Source organism: Pygocentrus nattereri, chromosome 3, assembly GCF_015220715.1.
Source record: "Pygocentrus nattereri isolate fPygNat1 chromosome 3, fPygNat1.pri, whole genome shotgun sequence".
Classification (NCBI taxonomy): domain Eukaryota; kingdom Metazoa; phylum Chordata; class Actinopteri; order Characiformes; family Serrasalmidae; genus Pygocentrus; species Pygocentrus nattereri.
The window spans coordinates 33,393,191-33,417,027 of record NC_051213.1 but is presented as its reverse complement, the minus strand read 5'-3'; the positions used below and the strand labels follow the sequence as shown (position 1 = coordinate 33,417,027).

Genomic DNA, 23,837 nt, shown 5'->3' with positions numbered 1-23,837 from the left:
TTCCAGTGTTTTCAATGCCCAACTTAATGATGCATTTTCAATAGGAGACACATTTGGACTGCAAGTAGGCCAGTCAAGTGCACACACTATGTGTCAATGAAACCACGCTGTTGTAGCACGTGCAGAATGAGCTTTGGCACTGCTTTGCTAACATAACCATGGCCTTCCTTGGAAAAGACATCATCTCGATGGCAGTACAACATCCCAATATATGCCTCCCCAAAAGTCTTTTTTGCATTTATGAGCTCTCAGCTGGTTTCCTGATGCATCTTATCTCCAATGAAAAACTGCCAAACACTAAAAAGTCGTGAAGATGAAGTCAGTTTCTCGTTCGAATGTCCCTGTTCCACCTCAAACGGTGCCGCAGTTCCATTCTGCCACCTTCAGGCCTTATTTAAGGTGAACAGAGAAATTAGAATGAAAAACTGAGTTCATCTTCGCAAAACGTCGAATGTTGAGAGATGTTTTACAAAACTATTCTACTTTTGGGGACGGGTTTCCTGTCAGAGATGCGAGAAAAGCAGCCATATTTGAGCTAAAGCTTAAAGCACAGCAAAGTTGGTCTGTGTTTTCGTTTATATTTTCTAGCCCACACTAATACATCAGCACATATTGAGACACATTCACAACCAAGATGGTGAAATGGACATTATATGTGGCTCCCAGGGTGGTTTGATGTTTATTGAAAGAACAAAATGGCTCTTCTTAACATTTGGGTTACTACTCCTGGTATAAGATGACCTACATGCCTGCATTCAACTGTAAACGAAATAAGTTAGCATGATAAATGGTTATAGCTGACTAATGTTTTGTAGATAACTCAGCTCATCATCCAATAGCCTCTTTATTATGACGTAGCTCACAGAGCAGCACCGCTGAAGGGACACAGTGCCCATTCACTCACCTGCTTGTTTATTATTGAAAACTGCGTCATTACTAATCTCATATCTGACTGGTAACTACCTGATGACACATTTTCACTATTAAGTATAACTGATGATCACTGGCTGCCTCACTCTGTGACTGAGGTAGCCAGACGGGTGGCCATGCTTCATCCAGGGTGGCACTGGTCACCCCTTTGGCTGAGCCTCTGGTGGTCTGTGCAGAGCCATTTGTGTAGAATCTACTCGTGTGTGTGTGTGTGTGTGAGAAAGAGCATGTGTGTCTGCGTGAGTGTGAGAGAGCATGTGTGTGTCTGCGTGTGTGTGTGTGAGAGAGCATGTGTGTCTGTGTGTGTGTGCATGTGTGTGTGTGAGAGAGCATGTGTGTGTCTGCGTGTGTGTGTGTGTATGTGTGTGCTTGTGTGTGTGTGTGTGTGTGTGTATGTGCGTGTGTGTGTGTGTGTGTCTGCGTGTGTGTGTGTATGTATGTGCTTGTGTGTGTGTGTGTGTGTGTGTTGAAACAGGCCTGTTGCTGTGCGCCTGTCATGTGTGTGTGGAGCTCTTGTTTCTGCACCCGGTGAGCAGTCTGAGCGCGCGCTGTCTGAAGCGCCTCTCTCCCGCGCTGTAGATCACCACGTTCCAGCAGCTGTTGGCCGCGAGCCCCCAGAAGGCGAAGAAGGAGAAGCCGCACCACTCGTTGCCGCGCGCGTTGCCCACCACCAGCACGGCCACGGGGCTGAAGGACGCGGTGAAGGCGAGCGTGAGCGCGCCGATGCTCCTGGCCGCCCGGATGTCCGCGCCGCTTGGCAGCCGGCGCGCGCCCGCGAGCGCGCACTCGTTCCCAGCCAGGCGCCTCCTGCGGCGCGAGTGTCTGCGCAGACTGCCCAGAGACACGAGGTTCACGAGCACAGCGGCGCCCAGCAGCGTGAAGTCGAAGGCAGGGAAGAGAAGGAGCGCGCTGGCGGCGGCGCGCGGCGCGTACGTGCACATCCTGCTGCACGGGTTATACTCGAGCGCCACGTCGCGGCCGAAAAGCAGCGGCGACACGGCGAGGAAGAAGCTGCCGAGCCACGAGAGCGCGATGAGCGCGCCCGTACGCCTGCGCGTCACCACGGCGTCGCGGTGCAGCGGCCTGAGCACGGCCACGGCGCGCTCCAGGGTCAGCAGGAAGATGGTGCTGATGGACACGAGTGTGCAGCCCGCGAACACGGGGCCCACGAGCGCGCACGGGTGCAGCGCGCCGCCGCCGCTTCCACTCACGTTGGCGCGCGCCGTCCACGCGGGGGCTGGGCCGCCCAGCGCGAGCGCCAGCTCCGCGTGCACGGACAGTGGCACCACGAGCGCGCCCACGGTCAGGTCGGCCACGGCCAGAGACGCCTTCAGGTAGCCGTGCGGTGTGCGGTAGCGGCGCGTGCCCAGCAGCACCGCCAGAGTCAGCGCGTTGCCCAGCAGCGTGGCGGCGGCCAGCAACACCATGAAGAGCAGCGCCACCGCGCGGCCGAGCGCGCTACAGCAGCACACGTCTTCCGGCATAGAGTCCGAGTCCAGCAGCCTCAAGAGGATCTTCTGCTCCTCTAGAGAAGCAGGAGGAGAAGGAGGAGGAGGAGGAGCCCAACAGGCTGTAGAAGATCTCCTGCTCCTCTAGAGAAGCAGCAAGAGGTGAAGGAGGACAAGTCCAGCAGCCTAGTGGAGGATCTCCACCTTTAGATCAGGAGGAGGAAGAGGAGTTGCAGGACGAGGAGGAAGAGTCCAGCAGCCTGTGGAGGATCTCCTGCACCTTTAGAGAAACAGCAGTAGGAGGAGAAGGAGAAGAAGGAGTCTCACAGTCTGTAGAGGGTCTCCTCCTACTCTAGAGAAGCAAGAAGAGGGTGAGGAGGAGTCTCACAGTCTGTAGAGGATCTCCTGCTCCTTTAGAGATGCAGCCACAGGAGGAGGAGGAAGAGGAGGAGTCCAGCAGCCTGAGGATCTCCTGCTGTTTTAAAGATGCAGCCACAAGAGGAGGAGGAGGAGGAGTCGGAGGAGTCCAGCAGCCTGAGGATCTCCTGCTGTTTTAGAGAAGCAGCCGCAGGAGGAGGGGTCGAGTGGATGGAGAGCAGAAAGTGGAGAGTCTTCTGTTATAAAGCTGTACTGTTTCTATCTTAATGCCACTGGCAGGTACCGTCCTGTCGGTGTATCAGCTTGCTGCGCGCGAGGTGTGAGCGCGTGTGTTTGTGGAGCGAAGAGCGCGCGAGATGTCACTCTTCGTCCCGTGCGCGTGTGTGAACATGTGTGACATGACGTTTTCCGTAGACTGTCTCTGACTGTCTCTCATGCCTAAGATCACCATGTCCAGTGCCAGGAGTCATTTAGAGGGGTATAAAGTCAGGCACTGGTCAGTGGAACTGGGTTCTCTGGAGTGATGGAGCGCCATCCAACACCTTTGGGATGAGCTGCTTTAGGGTTAAGGTTGGGGTTGAGATGAGGGTCAGGATTAAAGTTAGGATTAGGTTTTGGGTTGAGGTTAAGGCTACTGTTGGGTCCATGATGAGGGTTAGGTTTTGGGTTAAGGTTGAGGTAAGGGTCAGGATTAGGGTTAAGATATTAATGTAAGTAGTGTATGAACAGTATATCTTCAAGGTATTTACCTCAATGCATTCAGATGCTTCCCTACTGCTACTTCACTGCTACTTCATTGATACGTTGTTGACGTTACTGATTCTCTGTAAAGCTATTAATCATCTACACTCAGAATACCCATCTTTTCTTTAATAATAGCAAAGTACCCAATTTTCCACAATAAAATATTTAAAATAAAATAAAATACACTACATTTCCAAAAGTATTCACTCGTCTGGCTTCACACGCATATGAATTTATGATATCCCATTCTTAATGCATAGGGTTTAATATGATGTCGGCCCACCCTTTGCAGCTATAACAGCTTCAACTCTTCTGAGAAGGTTGTCCACAAGGTTTAGGAGTATGTTTATAGGAATTTTGACCATTCTTCCAGAAGCGCATTTGTGTTCTATCGGGTTGAGGTCAGGACTCTGTGCAGGCCAGTCAAGTTCTTCCACATCAAACTCGCTCATCCACATCTTTATGGACCTTGCTCTGTGCACTGGTGTGCAGTCATGTTGGAACAGGAAGGGGCCGTCCCCAAACTGTTCCCACAAAGTTGGAAGCATGAAATTGTCCAAAATCTCTTGGTGCTGAAGCATTAAGTGTTCCCTTCACTGGAACTAAGGGGCTGAGTCCAACTCCTGAAAAACAACCCCACACCATAATCCCCCCTCCACCAAATTTTACAGTTGGCACAATGCAGTCAGACAAGTACTGTTCTCATGCCAACCGCCAAACTCAGACTCATCCATCGGATTGCTAGACAGAGAAGCATGATTAGTCACTCCAGAGAACACGTCTCCACTGCTCTAGAGTCCAGTGACACCACTGCATTCGACACTTTGCATTGCGTTTGGTGGTGTAAGCCTTGGATGCAGCTGTTTGGCCATCAAAACCCATTCCATGAAACTCTCTACGCTGTTCTTGAGCTGATCTGAAGGCCACATGAAGTTTGGAGGTAAACCTCTTTGGGCAACCTCTGCTCACTGTGTGCCTCAGCATCCACTGACCCTGCTCTGTCATTTTACGTGGCCGACCACTTCATGGCTAAGTTGCTGTCATTCCCAATCGCTTCCACTTTGTTATAATCCCACTGACAGTTGACTGTGGAATATTTAGTAGTGAGGAAATTTCATGACTGGACCCATTCTTTCACTAAAGTTTGTAGAAGCAGTCTGCAGGCCTAGGTGCTTGGTCTTCTAATACCTGTGGCCATGGAATGCCTGAATTCAATGATTTGGATGGGTGACTGAATAATTTTGGAAATATAGTGTACATTTTAGGCCAAAACCGTCTCTCAAAACTATTATACAACAAGGGTTGAGTCTTCAGGTAATGTATTCATAACCATTTCATGTAATAACTTCCAGTGATGGGGCTTTTAGAAGCATTAAACTCTTCAGACATCTGGTTCCTATCACCACCACTGTGAACAATTCTGACTCAGCGCATTTTTTCACACCAAACCACTCTAAATGACTTTGTTGACATTTAACGATATAAATATGCAGAAATTTTGCTAGATTTGTGGACTTCCCCATTAAGTTATTACAGTTATTTTTTATTTTATGAAAAACAACCAGATAGTGCTTCAATAATGTTAACATCTATTTATTAATAAATAACTATTAGAATAAACTTACACATCTTCAAACATAACTTACAGATCATTGCGTTCTTCATTTCAGATACAGGACTGTTTATCAGCAATGAATATTCTGAACTTTCTGTAATGAGACAGGTGGAGGCGACAAAGAGCTGAAACACCAAAAAGACCTACATGTAAATCTGTGCAAATACACTTTTTGGTTTTGTCACCTTTTGCAATGTAATCAGAGAACTATCACATGATTTCTTAGTGATCTGTTCTTTTCCATTAAGAATTCATGCAGTACTTATATTGCATTATATAGAGTGTCAATAAAATCACTTTATGTGACTGACTAAGAAATCCTGATCTCATAGCAAAATGTTTTGTAGTCTGATCTGATATTACTGGGAGACAATTATGTGATGATGGTATAACCCTGTGCATTTCACACTAAACCACTTAGCAATAATGACAATCTATAAAAGGGTTTACAGGTATGACTGCATGTGTATCAGTGTGTATGGGTGTGTGTGTGTGTGTGTGTGTGTGTGTAGGTGTATAAGTGAGTGATGGTAGGAATGCATGTTTTATTTTCCTTGTATTTGTAAGCATACCTGGCCAATGAAGCTTGATTCTGATCCTGAAAAAAGACTCTGCTGACCATCTCACCTCATCACCACTCTCATAACGCATCTTTTATACATTCCAGATCTCTTGTATCTTCATTGTGGCAGAAATGATGATGACAGAATGAAAAAAGCGAAGGATACACAGGAAATTAAGCCAAATAAAAAATATTCTCAGAATGACTTGCTGCATGAACAACTTCAAAGGCCAGACTCTGGTGCTGAGAAAGCAGAGCAGCACTGTAACTGAACATTGCACCTGTATGAAACACACAGCGTATGACGACAGTTGCCACCGCACAGCTGCCCTCCAGACATCCACAACAGGGAATAGGCCTAAGATCACCGATCTCCGGCTGCGATCACAAGAGGTCTGAATCTCAGATTAGGACTGGGTAATACAGATTAAATTCTATATTGCAATACTTCCCAACTAAACGCAGCGTCATGATATCAGATGATATTTAAGTTTAAGTAAGTCAGCATTAATAAAGTTGATGTTGTTGATGTAATGTTTCCTGAGTCCTGCTAGTCTATATGCTAAAAGAATGTGTTACATGCATAGCTTGTTTTCATTGGACTGTTGGTTCTGCTTTTGTCTCCTAAAATGAAGCCTTACACTGTAAATGCTGTAAATGTTAAGCAGACAGCAAACACATTTCTCGAAAACGAAAATGACTATTTGTTTTATTTTTAAATGTATTTGAAACTGTTTCAAAACATGTATATAATTAGGGGTGGGAATCTTTAGGCGCCTCACGATTTGATTCGATTGCGATTCAGAGGCTGCGATGCGATTAAAAAAATGATTATCGATGCAACTTTTTTCTATACAGGATTTCTTTTTTCTCACTGTGTGATGACTTTTAAAGTAAAGTATTAATAATGATCTACAATGAATTTACTTCCAATATCTTTTGTTAATAAAACAAATGGTAGTGTTGTAGCAAGTGAATTGGGACACAGTCTTGCCTGGCTAGTATCTAATTAAAAGGCAAAGAGAGAGATTTAAGACGAACATTTGGAGACGACTGGACTTATTCGCATGTATAAGCAGCGCAGTTGGTTTCCTGGAACGTTAAATCTGCAGTGAGAAACTGTCAAACATTAAAAAGCTGCGAAGATGAAGTCGCTTCTCTGTTGAACTTTTTCATTTCATGTTAAATGGTGCCGCATTTACATTCTGGCACCTCAGGCAGAATTTAAGGTGGAATGGGAAAATTCAAACAAGAAGCTGGAGAATGAGAAACCACTTAAGCCTCGTAAAACAATCGAACATTGGGAGACATTTACAAGAAACTTCTAGTTCTGAGGAGAATTTTCCTGTCGGAAAGGTGAGGAAAGCGGCTATAGCTAAACTTAAAGCAGAGCAAAGTAAGTCTGTGTTTTCATTTATGTTTTTTAGCCTACAGTAGCACATTCGCACACACTGAGACATACTGGGAATTAAATGTTGTGGCTCCCAGGGTAGTTTTATTTTTGTTGAAAGGACAAAATGGTTCTTTTTATCATTTAGGTTGTGACTCCTGACCGAGCCTGGCTTTAACGCAGAGCCGGTCGGACTTCTCGCTCATCCAGCTGTGTTCTTGTTATGTGCCGCTACAGACTGTCCAGGCGCTGCACTTATCCACTTCCAAGTTCCTCCTTTTATGTTCCGTCAACATTACGGTATAAATTAAAATATAGAAAATCGATTTTTGACATTTAAGAATCGATTCAGAATCGTTCACGTCCGCATCGTGATGCACCTAAGAATCGATTTTTCTCCCCAACCCTGATTATAGTTAACTGTCACCTTGAGTAAAGTTCACAAAATACTACAAAACCAGTTGAACGGCTATTGTATGGCCGTTATAACAAGGATGATATTCACTAAAAATGATTGCTAAAACTGAAAATCAGTACTACTCTATATACCAATGTCATTAGTGAACAGATATAAAAGATAGAGTCATGTGCAAAAGTTTGAACACCTCTCGTCAAACCACATTTTGTTTTACTAAATGAAAACACATGAACGCATGTTTTAGCTTTTAACTTAAACATGACATTTTCTGCAAGTTTTAGTGGAAAATTTCCGTTTATTTGTGAAGTTTAACATGTTGGAAAAACAGGAAGGATAAAATGTGCCATAACTTTTGCACAGGCTACATTATATCGTGTGGCCCAGTGCCCCTATTAAATTTAGCAAATGAACAGTGGGCGCATTCTCTGTATTTACACCTGTCAACGTGTACAAATGACTAGACAAATGAAATAGATGAAGAAATGTCTTCAAGTGTTACTGACTCGTGAGACGTTGTTGCCGCCCCACCGAGAACTTAGTCTTTAGCCGTTCGCAAGACTACTTCTGCTTTCTGTTATGACTCTCTGTGGCTGGACAGAAAAAGAGAAAACACAAAAAGCCCAAATCGCGTAAGACAGAATTGCGCTCACTCCTGGCGCTAAACTGTCCAGTGTTACTCACAGTAAACTCAGCCATGGTGTAGTGTGAAATCCCACTTTCTGGCTTTGTGCTACTGTTGGTGTCAGTGGTGGTTGGAAGAGCCTCGCTGGGCTCTTGCGGTCGTGATCGGTGTCTGGATCTGTTTTACAGTTCAGTGAGATCGGGCAGACTGTGGCTCTCGACACTTCCTGAGCGCATTAGAAACGCAGGAATCCGAAAATAGCCGAGACAGTTTCGAGCACAGGCTGCGGACGTTAGCAGGGGTGTGTGGCACGCGTTCGTTTGAATGTTGTTAAGAAGTGTTCGCCCTGTCTGACTAGTAGAGGATCAGTGCAGAGGAGCGAGCAGCGGCTGCCCGTTTCTCCCACACTGACTCAGTGGCGCCTACATTCCCTTCCCTTCCACTCCGCAGCACACTCAGCCATATTGCTGCTAAGCGCTTCGGACTCTGCCGTTACCCTTTTACCCCTGGCTGCACGGAAAAGTGTCCGAAAAGTTGGAAGGGCTCCGAAGAAGCACTCCGACTAACTCAATAGCGTGATTTGGATTTTACATTTCACTGCTGTCACTGAGAGAGTCTCCGGTCGCTGCGCGGCTGCTGCCCGGATTAAACGCCGCCCGTCCGCCCGCCCGTCGGTCGCCGTGCTGGGTAAGTTTGTAACCTAAGTTGGCCTCGGATATTTACTTCATTCGTGACTGTCAGATTAGCTAGGCACCCAAACCCTGGCACTCAAGAGAACTGGCCGCGAAGTTATCTTCTAATTTTCGGTAAAAAATAACTTTTCTGCGAGCACAGCCGCGCGCTAGCGAGCTAACGGAGTAACTGTACCCTCTGCTGTTGACGCTAGCCAGGCTTAGCCAGCCTGCCCGTAGTTCACTACACAGCCTTCCAGCTGCTGTCGCTGTGCTTATGGCGTTGGCTGACAGGCAGCGTCGCTAACCTAGCTAAACAGCACAGAGATCTGTTTGTCTGAGTATAAGGTCACAGGTTTCAGGCGCAGACGAGCGGCTCTCATCCAAACAACACGGCAGGTTTAGTTCGCTAACTGGCTAGGAGCTAACTAACTTCCCTAAGGACCGAAACCAGCTCGCTCGGTGGGGCTGGCTAACGCTAACGCTAACGCTAGCGAGACCAGCAGGTCGCGTCTCATAAACTTGTCCTTTTAAGTGTGGAGGGCCGCGCATTTCTGTAGCTTTTGTTACAAAATGTGTTGTTTTTGTCACAGTGGTAAACGGAGTTTATGGGAATTCGGGCGAAGTGAAGAGCCTCTTCCGAAAAGTTTTGGGCAAAACGGAAGGCTTCGTTAGCTCGTCTCAGTCGGGTTAGCGGACCCACTTGTTGGACAATAATTTGGGATGTATTTATTAGTAAAACCTACTACGTTTTCTTTCAGTTTAGCCACATATAACTTGCCTAGACGTGATATATCAGTCATATACCAGTGATATACAGCACTGTGCGAAGGTTTTAGGCATCTGGGCAAATTTGTAAACAATTGACCTCAGCAGCGAGTTTATCCCAATATACATTAGAATAAAGTCATATTCATAATTCAAATAAACATAAAAACAATCAAAAGTAACCAGACTTTCTTGGGTCCATATTTTTCCTTGACACCTTCACAGCCACCACAGAGACTTGTTAATATCCTCAGTTACACCATGAGCGCAATTTACTGAAGCACTGATTGGTCAAACCAGGAGCTGCTTTTAATAATGAATTCATTATTATTAATGAATATTCTCTGAATGTAGTTTATTCAAATATTAACACTTATCTCAGCAAATAAACGCAGACACAAATTAATAGATTTTGAAAATGTGTCTTGGGTGCCTAAGACTTTCACACAGTACTGTGTGTGTAACCAGTAAGTCATTCATATGAAGGGATATTGAGGTCAGAGATTACACAGGGCTGCGTTTCACCAGTGTCCACATACTAACCTATGTGAATGCGCATGTTAGTCTGTCTAGCTGTCATGGAGAACACTGGTCTATTGTGCTCCCTATAGGTTGTTATTACTCATCACCTACACACCTACACAGAAAGCAGGGCAGTGGGTAAGAAGTGGAACATTTTAGGTCAGCAGTGTGGAGGACCGCAGCGCTGCCGAGCTGACTGTTTTCACTGATGTAATGGACCTGATTCAACGCATTAGCTAATTGCAAAGCCAAGATTATATTAGATTAAACACACAGCAGCACTATGACCCTCAGGAGTATGACACTCCCCTGGTTCTGTTGATCAGTTAATGACCACCTTTAGCTTGTATTTGTAGGGATGCCCATTAATGTCTGAATCATATCGGCAGGGGTTTACAATGTAACGATATTGTTATTGTGATCGTTTTTTCTTAGTGATACATGATATGCGTTTCTGAGCATAGTGTGGGTATCATAAAGAAAACTGAACAACGACGTGTTTCATTATAAAGACGTCAGAATTAGACCTGTTTCATTGGATTTACCACAGTGCAGTAGGTAAAATATTAAATAGCAGTTTTAACATCTTTTAATTGTGACTCTACAGGTGAACCAAAATATATCAGTTATTGCGAAATAATTGGCATCGGACAGATACTCAGATTTGACCAGTGCTTGATGTGTTTATTTTAATCTAGACAGACACGCACATGGAAATTATCGGGTATTTACCTCTGTTCACAATTTCGCACAACACACACAAGCACACATCTTCTAAGCCGCTTCTCCTTCTGGGTTGCGGAAGGCAGGATACAATTTCCCACATCAGTGCATCCCTAAGTATTTGTGTCTGTTAGTGAATAATAGAAAACCCTTAGACTGCAATGAAACAATTTTTCTGCTCACAGCCCTGGTCTAAGCATTGTACAGTTTGTTTTCCTTGTTGTGACACCTCTTTCAAATTTAGCAGCTAGTTGTTAAGCTCTTTTGGAGTTGGATCAGATGGGTTGTAGGTAGGAAAACAATGCAGGGCCACTTCAAGACCAGGACTGAGAAAACCCAACCTACTCATCTTAGTTTAAGTAAGTGGAAAACTATCCGGAAACATCTCAGCTCTCAGTAACCTCCAGCCAGAGTGACTTACTGGCTGAGATTGGAGATACAGCAGAATATGATCATATTGTGATAAATGACTGTGGGTGTTATCAGTACTTTAAAGACGCTGAACAACTGCATGTTTCATTACAACGTTAGGCTTGGGTTTAACTGGGGTTAGTACAGTGCTGTATGTGAAGTGTTGAATAAAAATGATTGTGTTCATATTTTTTGATAGTATTTTTAAATGTGACACTGCTGGTTGTTTTCGTTTTAACTTAAACGTAATTCATAGAATGTTTTTGTCCGGTTTATATTCCATTTGATAGAAAAACCGGTTTTCCTTCCATAGTCATCTAAATCCTAGACTAGGTATTGTGTTCTGTGTGACCCATTTTTTTGCCTTGTTTAAAGCCAGTTGTCCAAAGTACACTGTAGTCAGGTGATTGTGACTGCAGTATTTCTCAGACTACATCGCTACTGGCTGTAAGAGAAATGCTTGTTTTATGGGAATAGGTGTGTAAATAAGAAGTGCTGTCTTTTTCTAGCGCCTGGCTCTGTAAAGGTGAGCCTATGATTATGCACATAATCCACCCTGTGGGGCTGTAATGATCATAATGTTTATACGTGTTTGACTTTTCTGGGCTTGTTTGTTTGTGAGTTGGCAGTTAGAGGTGCTAGAAAGTGAAGGGCAAACTCTCTGCCACACTACACTGTTTTTTGACAGCAAAGCTTATTAGCAATCCAGTGAAAAGGAGGACATGAGGTGAAAATATCAGAAAATAATTAGTAAGAAATTGTGTGTATTCAAAGTGTATCAAACGGTATTCAGATAACTTAATAAATAATAAAAGCTAGAAACATGAAAGGTTTAACAATCATTCATTGCGTGCTGTGAAAGGCAGTAGGTGATCCGTACATGATTATTTGGGGGTTGATTTTATTGGTTAATCTTTGTACTTTGGGCAGCTGTGATTTAGTAAATCAGCAGTTAGCGTACAGAGTAATGGCAAGAGTTTCACAACTACTACACTGTTTAAATTTGCCAATAAGACCCAGATCCATTGTGTAGGAGTTGCCCAGACAGACAGGCTTAACAAAGGGGGCGCACGCAAAACGGAGAGAGGAGCAGACTACTTTGTCTGAAATTGAAGTGTATTTACAACAGTAAATGTGTTTTTCACACAAACAGTCCAAAAAAACCACAAACGATGTCAGTTAAGAGTTTATCACTGTGCACCGTGATTTTGCTGCAACATGTAAAAGGGGTTGACAAATAATCAGGTACATCAGTTAAATTGGATAATAGTAAATTTTAAAGATGTAAGCAAATAATAATTTGAGAAAGTAGTTCCTAAAAAAAAAAAAAAACTAAAACAAACAAAAAAACCAAATCTTATCAGCCTAGAGCGCCCCATTCGTCACAGAATGAATTGTGTGACTTTACTGCAGCGGGGATTGGCATCTTAGTTTACCTTATGAAAATACAAATGCTGCACTAGACTCTGTCTAAACTCCGTATCAGAGGCTTTAGATTCTGGATTGAGGCATTCCTAGTTCCATGTAATTCCCTACTTTAGTGAAAATTGTATAAAATTGTAGTGTAAAATTTCTGCTTATTGAAATGAAGAAAAAGCATCCTGTGATAAAATCCCCGCTATAAATTATGCTGAATGCAGTTCCCCCAGCACTGTGTACTGTTTTTTTTTTTTTTTTTTTTTTTTTTTTTTTTTTTTTTTTTTAATTAATAAAAAAGACAGCGTTTTTGTTGGTTATAACAGCAGTTGTTGACCAACAGTAAATTCCAGAATCAACAAAGCATTTTTAAAATGATTAATCCACATAGCAAGTAACTATAGTCTAATGTAAACGTTGTTCTGCATTTAGCTTGCTGGATCATATTCTACTGTGGTGTCTGACTACCACATGTTTTCACCAGTGCGTGCCTTTACTTCGGTAGTGTTCTGCGTTTAATGCTGGGCACAGGAACTTTATAAAATGGTCTATACATCCTAATGGATTTGTTCAGCTGTATGTCCATTTGGGAACGGGGGGTGGTGCTGATCTGCTTGGTATTCAACTGACAATATACAGAAGAATTGGAAGGAGTTTTGAATGAGAGAAACAGATGTTGCAGTGCATTCCTTTCACTAGTGTTCGTCGTTAGTGCAGCTCGAGACTTGCTGTTTTTTGCAAGTAACTGAAGTTGTAGTGTTAGTACAATCTAAGTAAAACATGCTAAGAAAGTCAGGTAATGTTAAGAGTAGTAGAATATTACAGTGATGAAGTGTAGGCCCATGAAGGTCCTTCAGATTTGAGCATATAGTTCTGCAGCGGTGAAGGTAGTTCTTGTCCCTGTGAGTTGAACAGGCACCACGTTAGCCCGTTTAATAACAGTGATCGGCTCACTGTTTACTGCAGTCCACCGTCTGAACCGCTAGTTCCTAACTTCATACTTTTGAGAGCATTTAGACTTTCAGAACAGTGATTTTTTTTTTTTTGTGAAAGTCAGTGATCTATGTCTGAAAGGAAGGACACTTCTGGTGGTGCATTTGTTAACCAGTCCAAAGACGTTTGTGGTTGAAGATCACGGTAATGCTGTTTGTAAATCTGTACAAGTAACCATGGTATGTGCAGATGTATAGGGTTGGGTAATATAGCAATATTTTGTTGTTATCGTGTGAAATTGCAGTGAGAAATAGTTTTCTGAGCATATGATAGATATTGTCACTACGTAAAGAAAAACACTAAGCAGCTGCGTGCGTCATTACATAGAAAACATAATTAGTCCTCTTTAGTTGGAGTTAGTGCAGTACGTGAAACCTTGAGCATCAATCACTATGTTCATAGTTTTTTATTTAAAATTTTTTTTGGGTTCAATGTTGCACAAAGATTTCAGGAATCGTTTTGCTATTGACAAGTATATGCTTAAAAAAAGGAAAAAATGGTCTTTCAGACTGATATTTGTTAAAGTATTTATTGTACTCTGGAACAGTAGAATATTCAGATCACACGAAGCTACTGCATTTTATTTAACTGCGCTTGTGACCATCTGGTGGTAAATGCTATGTTTCTCTGTATTGTTAGTCCAGGTAATCCCAATTTCAACATTTTCTGAATGTGTATCGTAGTTTATATATCAGCATTTTTGGATATATAAATGAACCATATTGGCATTTACTCACAATATTCCTATATTGATAAAATTCCAAATTTTCTGTAAATATGAAACTGTGCGTATTGTGTTGAATCTTATTAAATCTCATAAAAATGTATCACCATACATATGGTACATCATGAAAGTGTCTTCAAGTGTCACAAAATTGTATTTTTGGCCACCCCTTTAGATGCTGTATGACTTCTGTTTAGTGGTTATCACCTTGGTGTGGGCAAAAACTGCTTCCCTCAAGCCAGTCACCACATCCCCTGGAGCATCTGCCCAAGCAGCTTCATAAGACAGTTTAGCTCACTTTTAAAGTGTTTTACAGCTGTTGATTAGCGTGTATTTTTCTATGCAAGCTGTGCCACTGGAAATGGACTAGATATCTCAATTGTCTAAAGGCTGAATTGTCATATACTATATGGCCAATAGAAGTGGACACTGCTTCAAATGATTGAGTTCAGGTGTTTGAGCCACGCTCACTGCTAACAAGTGTGTAAAATCAAGCACATAGCCCTGCAACCTCCATAGACAAGCATTAGCAGTAGCAAGGGTACCAAACAGCTGAGTACCACTTCATGAAATTTCTACCCTGCTAGATCACTGTAAGTGTTATTATTGTGAAATGGAAGTGCCACAGACAGGTACACTGCACAAACCCACAGCGGAGCTACCCAGGGCTGAAGAATGCAGCATGTTTAAAATCACTTACCCTCTGTTGCATCACTCAGTACAAATATCCGAACCACCAAACAGCACAATCAGCACAAGAACTGTACATTGGGAGCTTCATGTAATGAGTTTCCATGGCTGAGCAGCTGTAAAGGGCACTGTGTGGAATGCCAGACGTTGATGGAGTGGTGTAAACCACACTGCCACTGAGCAGTGGAAACATTCTTTGGAGTGGTGAATCACGCTTCACAAACTGGCAGTCTGATTGATAAATCTGGGTTTGGCAGATGCCAGGACAACAGTGTCTACTGGAATGCATGATGCCAACTGTAAAGTTTGGTAGAGGAAGGATAGTAATCTGGGGCTGTTTTTCAGAGTTTGGGATTTGGCCCGTAGTTCCATTGAAGGGTAATGTTAATGCTACAGCATACAAACATATATTAGACAATTTAATGCTTCCAACTGTCTGTTCCAGCATGACCGCACAGGTTGGGTGTGGGGGAACTCCAGTGCCCTGCACAGAGCCCTGACCTGAACTGCACTGAACACCTTTTGGATGATTTCTCGTCCAGCATCAGTGCCTGATCACAGGCACAGTGACAGACATCTGATGACGTTGCTGTATATCATATTTATGGCAGGAAACAAATCCATTCACATGAAATGTAACCACCGGTGTAGCAGTCTGCACGCCTCTCCACATTTCTTCCACTTTAGGTCTTTCCGAGTCATAAGACTAAAGTCAAAGTCCGAGTCATTGGTTTTTGAAGTCAAAGTTGAGTCGTAAGTCTTTTTTGATTTTCTTGAGTAGAGTATCAAGTCATCATATTCGTGACTCGAGTCAGCCTCGAGTCCAGGTCCCCAAGTCGTGTCCACACCTCTATTTAGGTACCCTTGTACAATTTGCCGTACAGTATATTTTCTCTAATTTTTAGTCTAGAAATTGTTTTTCAGTTATGCCTGTTTGTTTTTAACACTCATTAAGAATGTGAAGAGGTATTATTTAAATTTGCATGATAACTTAAATTTGCATGATAAATTTGCATGCCGACTAATAATGTGAACAGTATTGTGAAGCAAGAGTAGCTTGGTTAAGAGCTTCACCCACTACCGTGTAAAGTTGCTCGCTCAGATTTGAGTCTTGCCAGTGCAGCATTTTGGTGCAAGCAAACGTGAACTGTGAAGCTGTTATTATGCTAATTTTATGTTAAGCTGCATGCTTATTGGACAGTGCAATTCTGCTTAGCCAGGACAGTAACAGTTCTGACTCATCATATTTGACAGTTGATCAGATCGATGTGGAGCTAAATTTGACATCTTAATTTTAAATACCAACAACATTTATGCACAGTAGTAGTAAGTTACCTGGGGATAATCCCATCATAATCCTCTCATAAGCATATTTTGGTGTATTGAAACATGTTTTCAAGCTTGCAACCTATAAAAAAAATGCTATGTAGTGCCCTAGAAAGAAAGTGAAAGCTTTTAAAATAATGTTCTGTGCTATGGTAACACATTTGATCTATATGATCACAATAAGCTTTCCTAAAGGAGTTAATGGTTTACAATGGTTTACCACACAGGTTCTGTGACTGAAGTGTTCTATGTAAACAGTACTTTAAACTAGACAGTAACTTTAAACTAGAGCCAGTAGGTCTTAGAACAAGCTGAGCTAAAACAGAATGATTTGGGAAAAGATTGACTCCATTTACAAGCACCTGTACCTGGCATTTGACCTTATTTCTGTACCCAACAAAGTCCAATAGTTCATTAGCAGATATGGGTCTGGATCTGAGTTAAAACAACTGTGTAAAGCATAAGTGTAAGTTATCAACATAACAGGAGCTCCTGGGTGTTAGGGTCACTGCTGTTTACTTCAGGGAGATCAGACATCACATTATCTCCTGTAGTATTTTTTGGCCAACCTGCTTGTAATTTTTGTGGCACAAGATTAGAAAACCCTTGTCAGCAGCTCCATTCTGATTGGCTTCTAGGGAACTGATGTAGGCCACAGGCAGCTCCTGCAGGACTTAGAGGGCCGCAGCAGTTTTCTTTTGCTCTATCATTTCTTCATGAGTAAATCAGAGAGGCTAAATCAGAATGCAGTCTTGTGCTGTCCTGCCAGGACTGGAGCTCCACCTCGGTGTTATTAAGAAACGTGGTCATAGTTTAATTAGGAGTGACAAAGATATTGCAGCGTACTGTCTTCCAGCTTATGTTACAGCCTGTGAGGAGTGTCATAGCTGTCATGCCGTAATATGTGTTTTGATAACTGAAATGCCAAAGTAGATCTTATCTCTCAAGTAGTTGGTCGCTGTAGTTCAACAGGATGTTTGGTGGGTGGGTGGGTGTATACGCATGCAAGAGCATGCTTAATTTAATTTTGTGGGCTCCAAAGCTTTATACGTTACTTTATTTAGAAGTGCTGTTGTGAATTTGTCATTGATGCTGCTGTCATTGCTGTCATTGATGCTGTGAAGCTCTTTGCTGTTCTTTGTTAAAAATATGTTAATGATGTTTCCAGAGCATTTGGATGACTTAGTTCTTCAGTGTAGAACATTTTGAATTATCTCACAGTTAATTCATTTCCAGTTTGCTGATAGTTTGATCAACTTTGCCATCATTTGTGACAGATTTTGAAATTTATACATTTGATTATGTGGTTAATTAAAATATTAGCAAATGTACTAACTGCAAAATATTGATGTTTATTGCCTGTAAGATTGTGCCTTCCCCGATGAGAGATTCATACAGTAAGTGTTAAGGTATTGCCTACCTGTAATTGCCCTTGATTTGATGTATTTCTAACTGGTTATGTATGATTACTCCCCTGTTTGTGAAAGTTAAAGCAGTATGAACCACAGCAGACATCTTATCACTCATCACTTAGTTTCACAGTTATTGATGACCTTTAATAAAGCATCACCAAACGTTTCACTTATAGTGAAACTGACACCTGTTAAATGAATTCTTGTGCATTTCCTGTTTTTTTTTAAAGCTTGTCACATAGCATTAAGCTCATATAGTACAATCCTAATTCCAATGAAGTTGGGACGTAAATAACCTAAATAAACCTAAATAAAAACAGAATACGATGATTTGCAAATCCTTTTCGACCTATATTCAGTTGAATACACTACAAAGACAAGATATTTAATGTTCAAACGGATAGACTGTATTGTTTTTTGCAAATATTCACTCATTTTGAATTTGATGCATGCAACATGTTCCACAGAAGTTGGGACAGGGGCATGTTTACCACTGTGTTATATCACCTTTCCTTTCAACAACTCTCAGTAAGCGTTTGGGAACTGAGGGCATTAATTGTTGAAGCTTTGTAGGTGGAATTCTTTCCCATTCTTGCTTGATGTACAACTTCAGTTGCTCAACAGTCCGGGGTCTCCGTTGTCGTATTTTGCGCTTCATAATGCGCCACACACTTTCAATGGGAGACAGGTCTGGACTGCAGGCAGGCCAGTCTAGTACCCACACTCTTTTACTATGAAGCCACGCTGTTGTAACACGTGGAGAATGTGGCTTGGCGTTGTTGTGCTGAAATAAGTAGGACGTCCCTGAAAAAGACGTTGCTTGGATGGCAGCATATGTTGCTCCAAAACCTGTATGTACCTTTCAGCATTAATGGTGCCTTCACAGATGTGCAAGTTACCCATGCCAAGGGCACTAACACACCCCCACACCATCAGAGATGCTGGCTTTTGAACTTTGCGCTGATAACAATCCGGACAGTCCTTTTCCTCTTTGGCCCACAGGACACGACGTCCATGATTTCCAAAAACAATTTGAAATGTGGACTCGTCAGACCACAGGACACTTTTCCACTTTGCGTCAGTCCATCTCAGATGAGCTCGGGCCCAGAGAAGCCGGCGGTGTTTCTGAGTGTTGTTGATATGTGGCTTTCGCTTTGCATGGCAGAGTTTTAACTTGCACTTGTAGATGGAGCGACAAACTGAGTTCACTGACAGTGGTTTTCTGAAGTGTCCCTGAGCTCATGTGGTAATATCCGTTACAGAATGATGTCGGTTTTTAATGCAGTGCCACCTGAGAGATCGAAGGTCACGGGTGTTCAATGTTGGTTTTGTGCCTTGCCGCTTACTTGCAGAGATTTCTCTTGATTCTCTGAATCTTTTGATTTGGGGTTGTATATAATATACTCTCTGACTATATTTTCTGTAATCAAATTGGATTTTTTTATTATTATTTTTTTTTTGCAAAATGTAACTGCAATGTGAAGATGTAGCATGGATTATTAAATCATTGTGGGGGTGGTAATTAATGCAGCTTGGGTGAGACGTTCTCAGCCCAGCCTTTGGGGTCTCCCAGATGGCCCACCTCTTGCTCCAACCCAGCTTGTAGCACATAGGGATGGTGGAAAAATGTAGACTGTCTGGGTATCCCTGATAACTGGGTTAGGAACCACTGACTTATTTGTTACACCTTTTGGACATTATGCCACCCTAAGCAATAGGTTGTATGTTAGTGTCCTATTTGAGGGGTGGCTTGTATCCTCGTGGCAAGAGAGGGTGAGCCTGCAACCACAAGGTCATGGATTCAAATCCCAGGACTGGCAGGTTATAAAGGTTCTTGGGCTCAAGACAAAATCAGGAATTGTAATGATGAGTGGGGTTATTTGTGCTGTCTTGAAATCTAATAGGAATACCCTAGAAATCCATGATGGGCATTATAATCTTGACTTGATATGTTACACTTCACCCATTAATATGTCTGAAATTGCTTACATTTCATTGAGTAAATTTTACTTGTATCAAGGATGCAGCAGTTTATCAGTTCATGTGCCCATGAACCTTTCTGTTGAGAGACTGTAGTCAAATACATTTTTTACTCTGTCTACTCGTTCAGGGTTTCTCAATCTGTGGGTCTTATTCTGTTTAAGTATAATGTCTGTTCTGGATTTTGAGTCTGATTTTGTGCTTAAAGATGGCTTTGCTTTCATTATAGACAATTACAGCAATTACATAATCGTGTTGTTTGAGTGAACATTGATATTTTATCTGAAAAGTAGAAAATATGTATGTAGATCTGCAATTGATCATTTTGAAAGCAAGGCTGGAAAATGGGTTTCATGCATTTCGTACTTGAGAGACGTACGTGAGTTGAAAACTGAAATCCAAACCTGACATGTAACCATCATTTTTCATACATCTCATTGTTAAGAGGGAATGTCCTTTCGATTCTGACACATTCTTAGACACTGCTGAGGCCAGTCAGTGTCAGTGGTTGTTGCTATTATACAGCCAGTAAAACTCTTGTTTGACTGAGGAACTGAAACCTGGTGTCACGTTGCATAGCACATCCAAAGTATACATTTTAATTTATATTTTGCTTACAGTAGACTTTTGCCCACAAGACAGTGCTCTCATGTGGGTACTTGTTTGTAAAATAACTGCAGTAAGTGGTTAAACCAGAGTGTATGGTGGGTTAGGTGGTAGAAGTTGCTTGTTAACACAAATAGCTAATCAGCCAATCACATGGCCACAACTCAGTGCATTTAGGCGTGTAGAGGTGGTCAAGACAACTTGCTGAAGTGCAGACGAGCATCAGAATGGGGAAGAAAGGGGATTTCAGTGACTTTGAACGTGGCGTGGTTGTTGGTGCCAGACGGGCTGATCTGAGTATTTCAGAAACTGCTGGTCTGCTGGGATTTTCACACACAGCCATCTCTAGGGTTTACAGAGAACGATCAGAAAAAGAGAAAATATCCAGTGAGCGGCAGTTGTGTGGACGAAAATGCCTTGTTGATGTGAGAGGTCAGAGGAGAATGGGCAGACTGGTCGAGATGATAGAAAGGCAACAGTAACTCAAATAACCAACCAAAATCTCTGAGGAACGTTTCCAACACCTTCGCCACGAAGAATTAAGACAGTTCTGAAGGCAAAAGGGGGTCCAACCTTTTACTGGCGTACCTAATAAAGTGGCCAGTGAGTGTATATTATATGAACATGTTCTTGTCCTGTAATATGACACTCTCCCTGGCACAGAAGCGGGCATGGGAGAAAACAGATCATGTGAGTTGAAGCTCAGTCTTTGTGAAATAAAAAAAATGTAGTTCAGTAAAAGTTAGTTGTATCCTGTCCTCTGGAATTTGGTCATAAAACTGTAACTGATCTAGTATTAAAGGACCATCCGAGTCATGTTAGCTTAGCCTCATGCCTTTGTCTCTTCAGCCATTTTGCCTGAAGTTATTTGATTGGCCTGATGTACGAAAGCTGAGATGAGGTTTTGTTTTTCCCAAGACCCGCAGCTGTTTTGTCTGATGTCTGAAACCTGACATCATACCATACAGGCCTACCTTAAATGACCAGCAAGAAGAAGGGTTCTCTGATTAGGCTTTCCAGGTTAATCCTGTGAGTATTTGCCACCAAACATATTGTGGCTGTGAATGCTTTGGAGTATATTTGCAGGCGGTTGTCAGTCCTGCCAGCAGCTGGCAGTCTGTGTAGCTTCATGCATTTGTGGAATTTCTCAGTGCTTTGTCAGTTTTTACACGTGTGATGATCACGAGGATTCATTGTAACCATTTTTGGAGCTTATAAAACCAGGCATGTCACAGCTAATATGCTGTCTTCAGGTTACATACTTATATCTGAATAATCCAGTGATTGATTTGTTGCCCTCATTTTATTAATGAACATATTGACCTTTCACAACCTAAATTTTTGTCAACTTTTGTCCATTTTTGTAGATAATAGCGTGTCATACAGTGTCTCAAACCACACAAGTGTATTTGAGGTTATTTACCAACCCAGTTTGGATTCAGGCAAGTGATGAGTCAGGCTTACATTTTGTACAGTGGCGGTTAGCAGGGTATAAGCTTCTATTATTTATGAGCTAAGTTAGCATGGTGATTGAATGACTGGAAAAATTATCACTGCTCATATAATTGTAAGTAATGTGATTTGCTAAAAATAATTTGAGGTGTACAGTTTTAACTGTGTTTTTTGGCTTGAGCCAGTTATGCTCACAGATGCACCGAGACAAGGAAAACATCACTTTCATGAATTAAGCATAGATGTAGCGTGAGCCTCCAGCTCTCTCATTGCAGTGGCTCAGTATGAGCATGTGAGTGCCAGGCACAGACTCTCTCCCTTTCCAGCTCCATCTCACCCCTGTTTCACATCTGTTTGAAACTTTTGCATAAGCAAGGGTGTAGCTGTTTTTATTCAGATGGATCGATAACGGCGGGCTGTTGCTGGTATTTGATATTTTTGAAACTGTAACTTATGTGGCATAATAGTAATATTAATCATCTCTCTCTCTTTCTCTCAGCTGCTTACAAAGATAGTGGCGAAGAAGTGCATGTGCACCAGTTTCTCTCCTGGCAAGAAAAAGTTCCTCAAAGCACATGTTCACTTGCTGCTACAGAATTAGCTCATGGCCAGCTGAAAGAGTTTTACGCAGAAATCTGTGCTCTGTTTGTAGGGAGATTAATTACTGGACGTTGGCATTGTGACTGCATGGCCTCAGCTTTTTCTAGTTGTTTGCAGACCGAGGAGAGGTTACAGACGATCTGGGTCAAGCAGCTTTCTGCTGGGAGACCAGCAGTACATCAGCATTTCTCATAGACACAGAGCTCTGGTCTGCACTGCTGCTCTCTCACCTGCCTCTCTGAACTCTGGCCTCCACACAAGCCTCTGCAAATGCCAAGGCGCACTTATTTCACAGACCGTGCAGTGTTTCAAATTTACTGTCAGGTTTTAAAAATATGCAAATGCTCTTAATGTTTAGTGCCGTATTGTAGGTAGTTCTGATGAATATTGATAAAGTTTATTAATATAATCCTCCAGAAGCAGCACAGTGTGTCAGTTTTTGAGCAGGTAGCACTGGTGCGAGTAGCTTTGCAAGAATAGTAGCACTTAAGGGGGAATAATCCAAAATAATGCTTCTAAAAAGCATTAATCCCTAAAAGTGATGGATGTTATTTTAACTAAAAATAAAACCAGAATAAAATATTAATTTTAATGTTCATTTTGTGAAATACAGATTAAAGGTGGTGCAATGGTAGTTTTCCTTTGCTGCTTCGGATATTTAAAAATACTAAGTTTTAAAATGAGGCACTTTTAATAGAAGCACTTCACTTTAGATGGGTGTCTAAAAGTAGAACGGTGTAACTTCTACGCTGTATTACTCCACAGGAAGAAATACACAACTGATAACATCAGGTCGCCTAGTGTGAGCGAGAGCTATTTAAGGTTAGATTTGTTACAGGATTGGATCGGATTCATTCTTTTTATTCGCTCAGATACCTCGTCCAGTATTTTCTGCTGTTACTGGCCCGACACTGATACGCGGTGCCAACACTTGCTGGTACCAACCCTTACTATTATTTACTATAAACATTTTCATGCTTTTTCTATCAGTACCTTCAAAACCAATAATCAGTCAAATATTGTGTGACACCAATATCAGTATTCAGGGGATAGACAGTTTATTGACCAACACTGGCTGTAGGTTCTTTTTTTTTTAGTGAAGTAAGGCAGTTGAGTTCAGTGAGAGTCAGTGAGGTTACCCAAAACATGCAGAGAATTACTCATAAATGGAGAAAATCATTCACACCACTTCCCAATCTCTAGCTCCTCTCCCACCCCGTGCCATTCTACAAACAGCATGAATAGAAAGTGAGAGACAGAGAAACAGGCCAAGGAAAAGAGCCTGAGAAAGGAACTTGTGATGACTTGCAAAAATGCAGGAAATCCAGGCAGCACGATTTTTGACATGAGCCTTTTAGTTCCTGCTTGTATATGGACCATTGTCCTGATTTAGTTCAAACTGTGGTCACACAGTTAAAAAGTTATGTGAAGAAAAA

At 42.2% G+C, this 23,837-nt stretch overlaps 2 protein-coding genes and 1 long non-coding RNA gene across 3 annotated transcripts in view; 1 reads left to right on the top strand and 2 right to left on the bottom strand.

Moving 5' to 3' along the window:
• Positions 1-1,331: 1,331 nt before the first annotated feature.
• Positions 1,332-2,495, bottom strand: LOC108437327 (beta-3 adrenergic receptor). Its single transcript, XM_017714355.2, has one exon. The coding sequence runs from the start codon at positions 2,412-2,414 to the stop codon at positions 1,425-1,427; it is 990 nt and encodes a 329-aa protein (XP_017569844.1). The 5' UTR covers positions 2,415-2,495; the 3' UTR covers positions 1,332-1,424.
• A 5,254-nt stretch (positions 2,496-7,749) lies between these two features.
• Positions 7,750-8,338, bottom strand: LOC119263001. The gene is made up of 2 exons (XR_005130041.1): positions 8,167-8,338; positions 7,750-8,075 (listed from the first exon to the last, which is right to left on the bottom strand). It is a non-coding gene; the product is annotated as an uncharacterized LOC119263001 (long non-coding RNA).
• The window catches only part of plekhf2 (pleckstrin homology domain containing, family F (with FYVE domain) member 2), a 33,401-nt gene continuing 17,901 nt past the window's right edge, over positions 8,338-23,837 (top strand). Inside the window, exon 1 of the mRNA XM_017714381.2 lies at positions 8,338-8,794. The gene's annotated coding sequence lies outside the window, so the exon portion shown is untranslated. The remainder of the gene's footprint in view (positions 8,795-23,837) is intronic.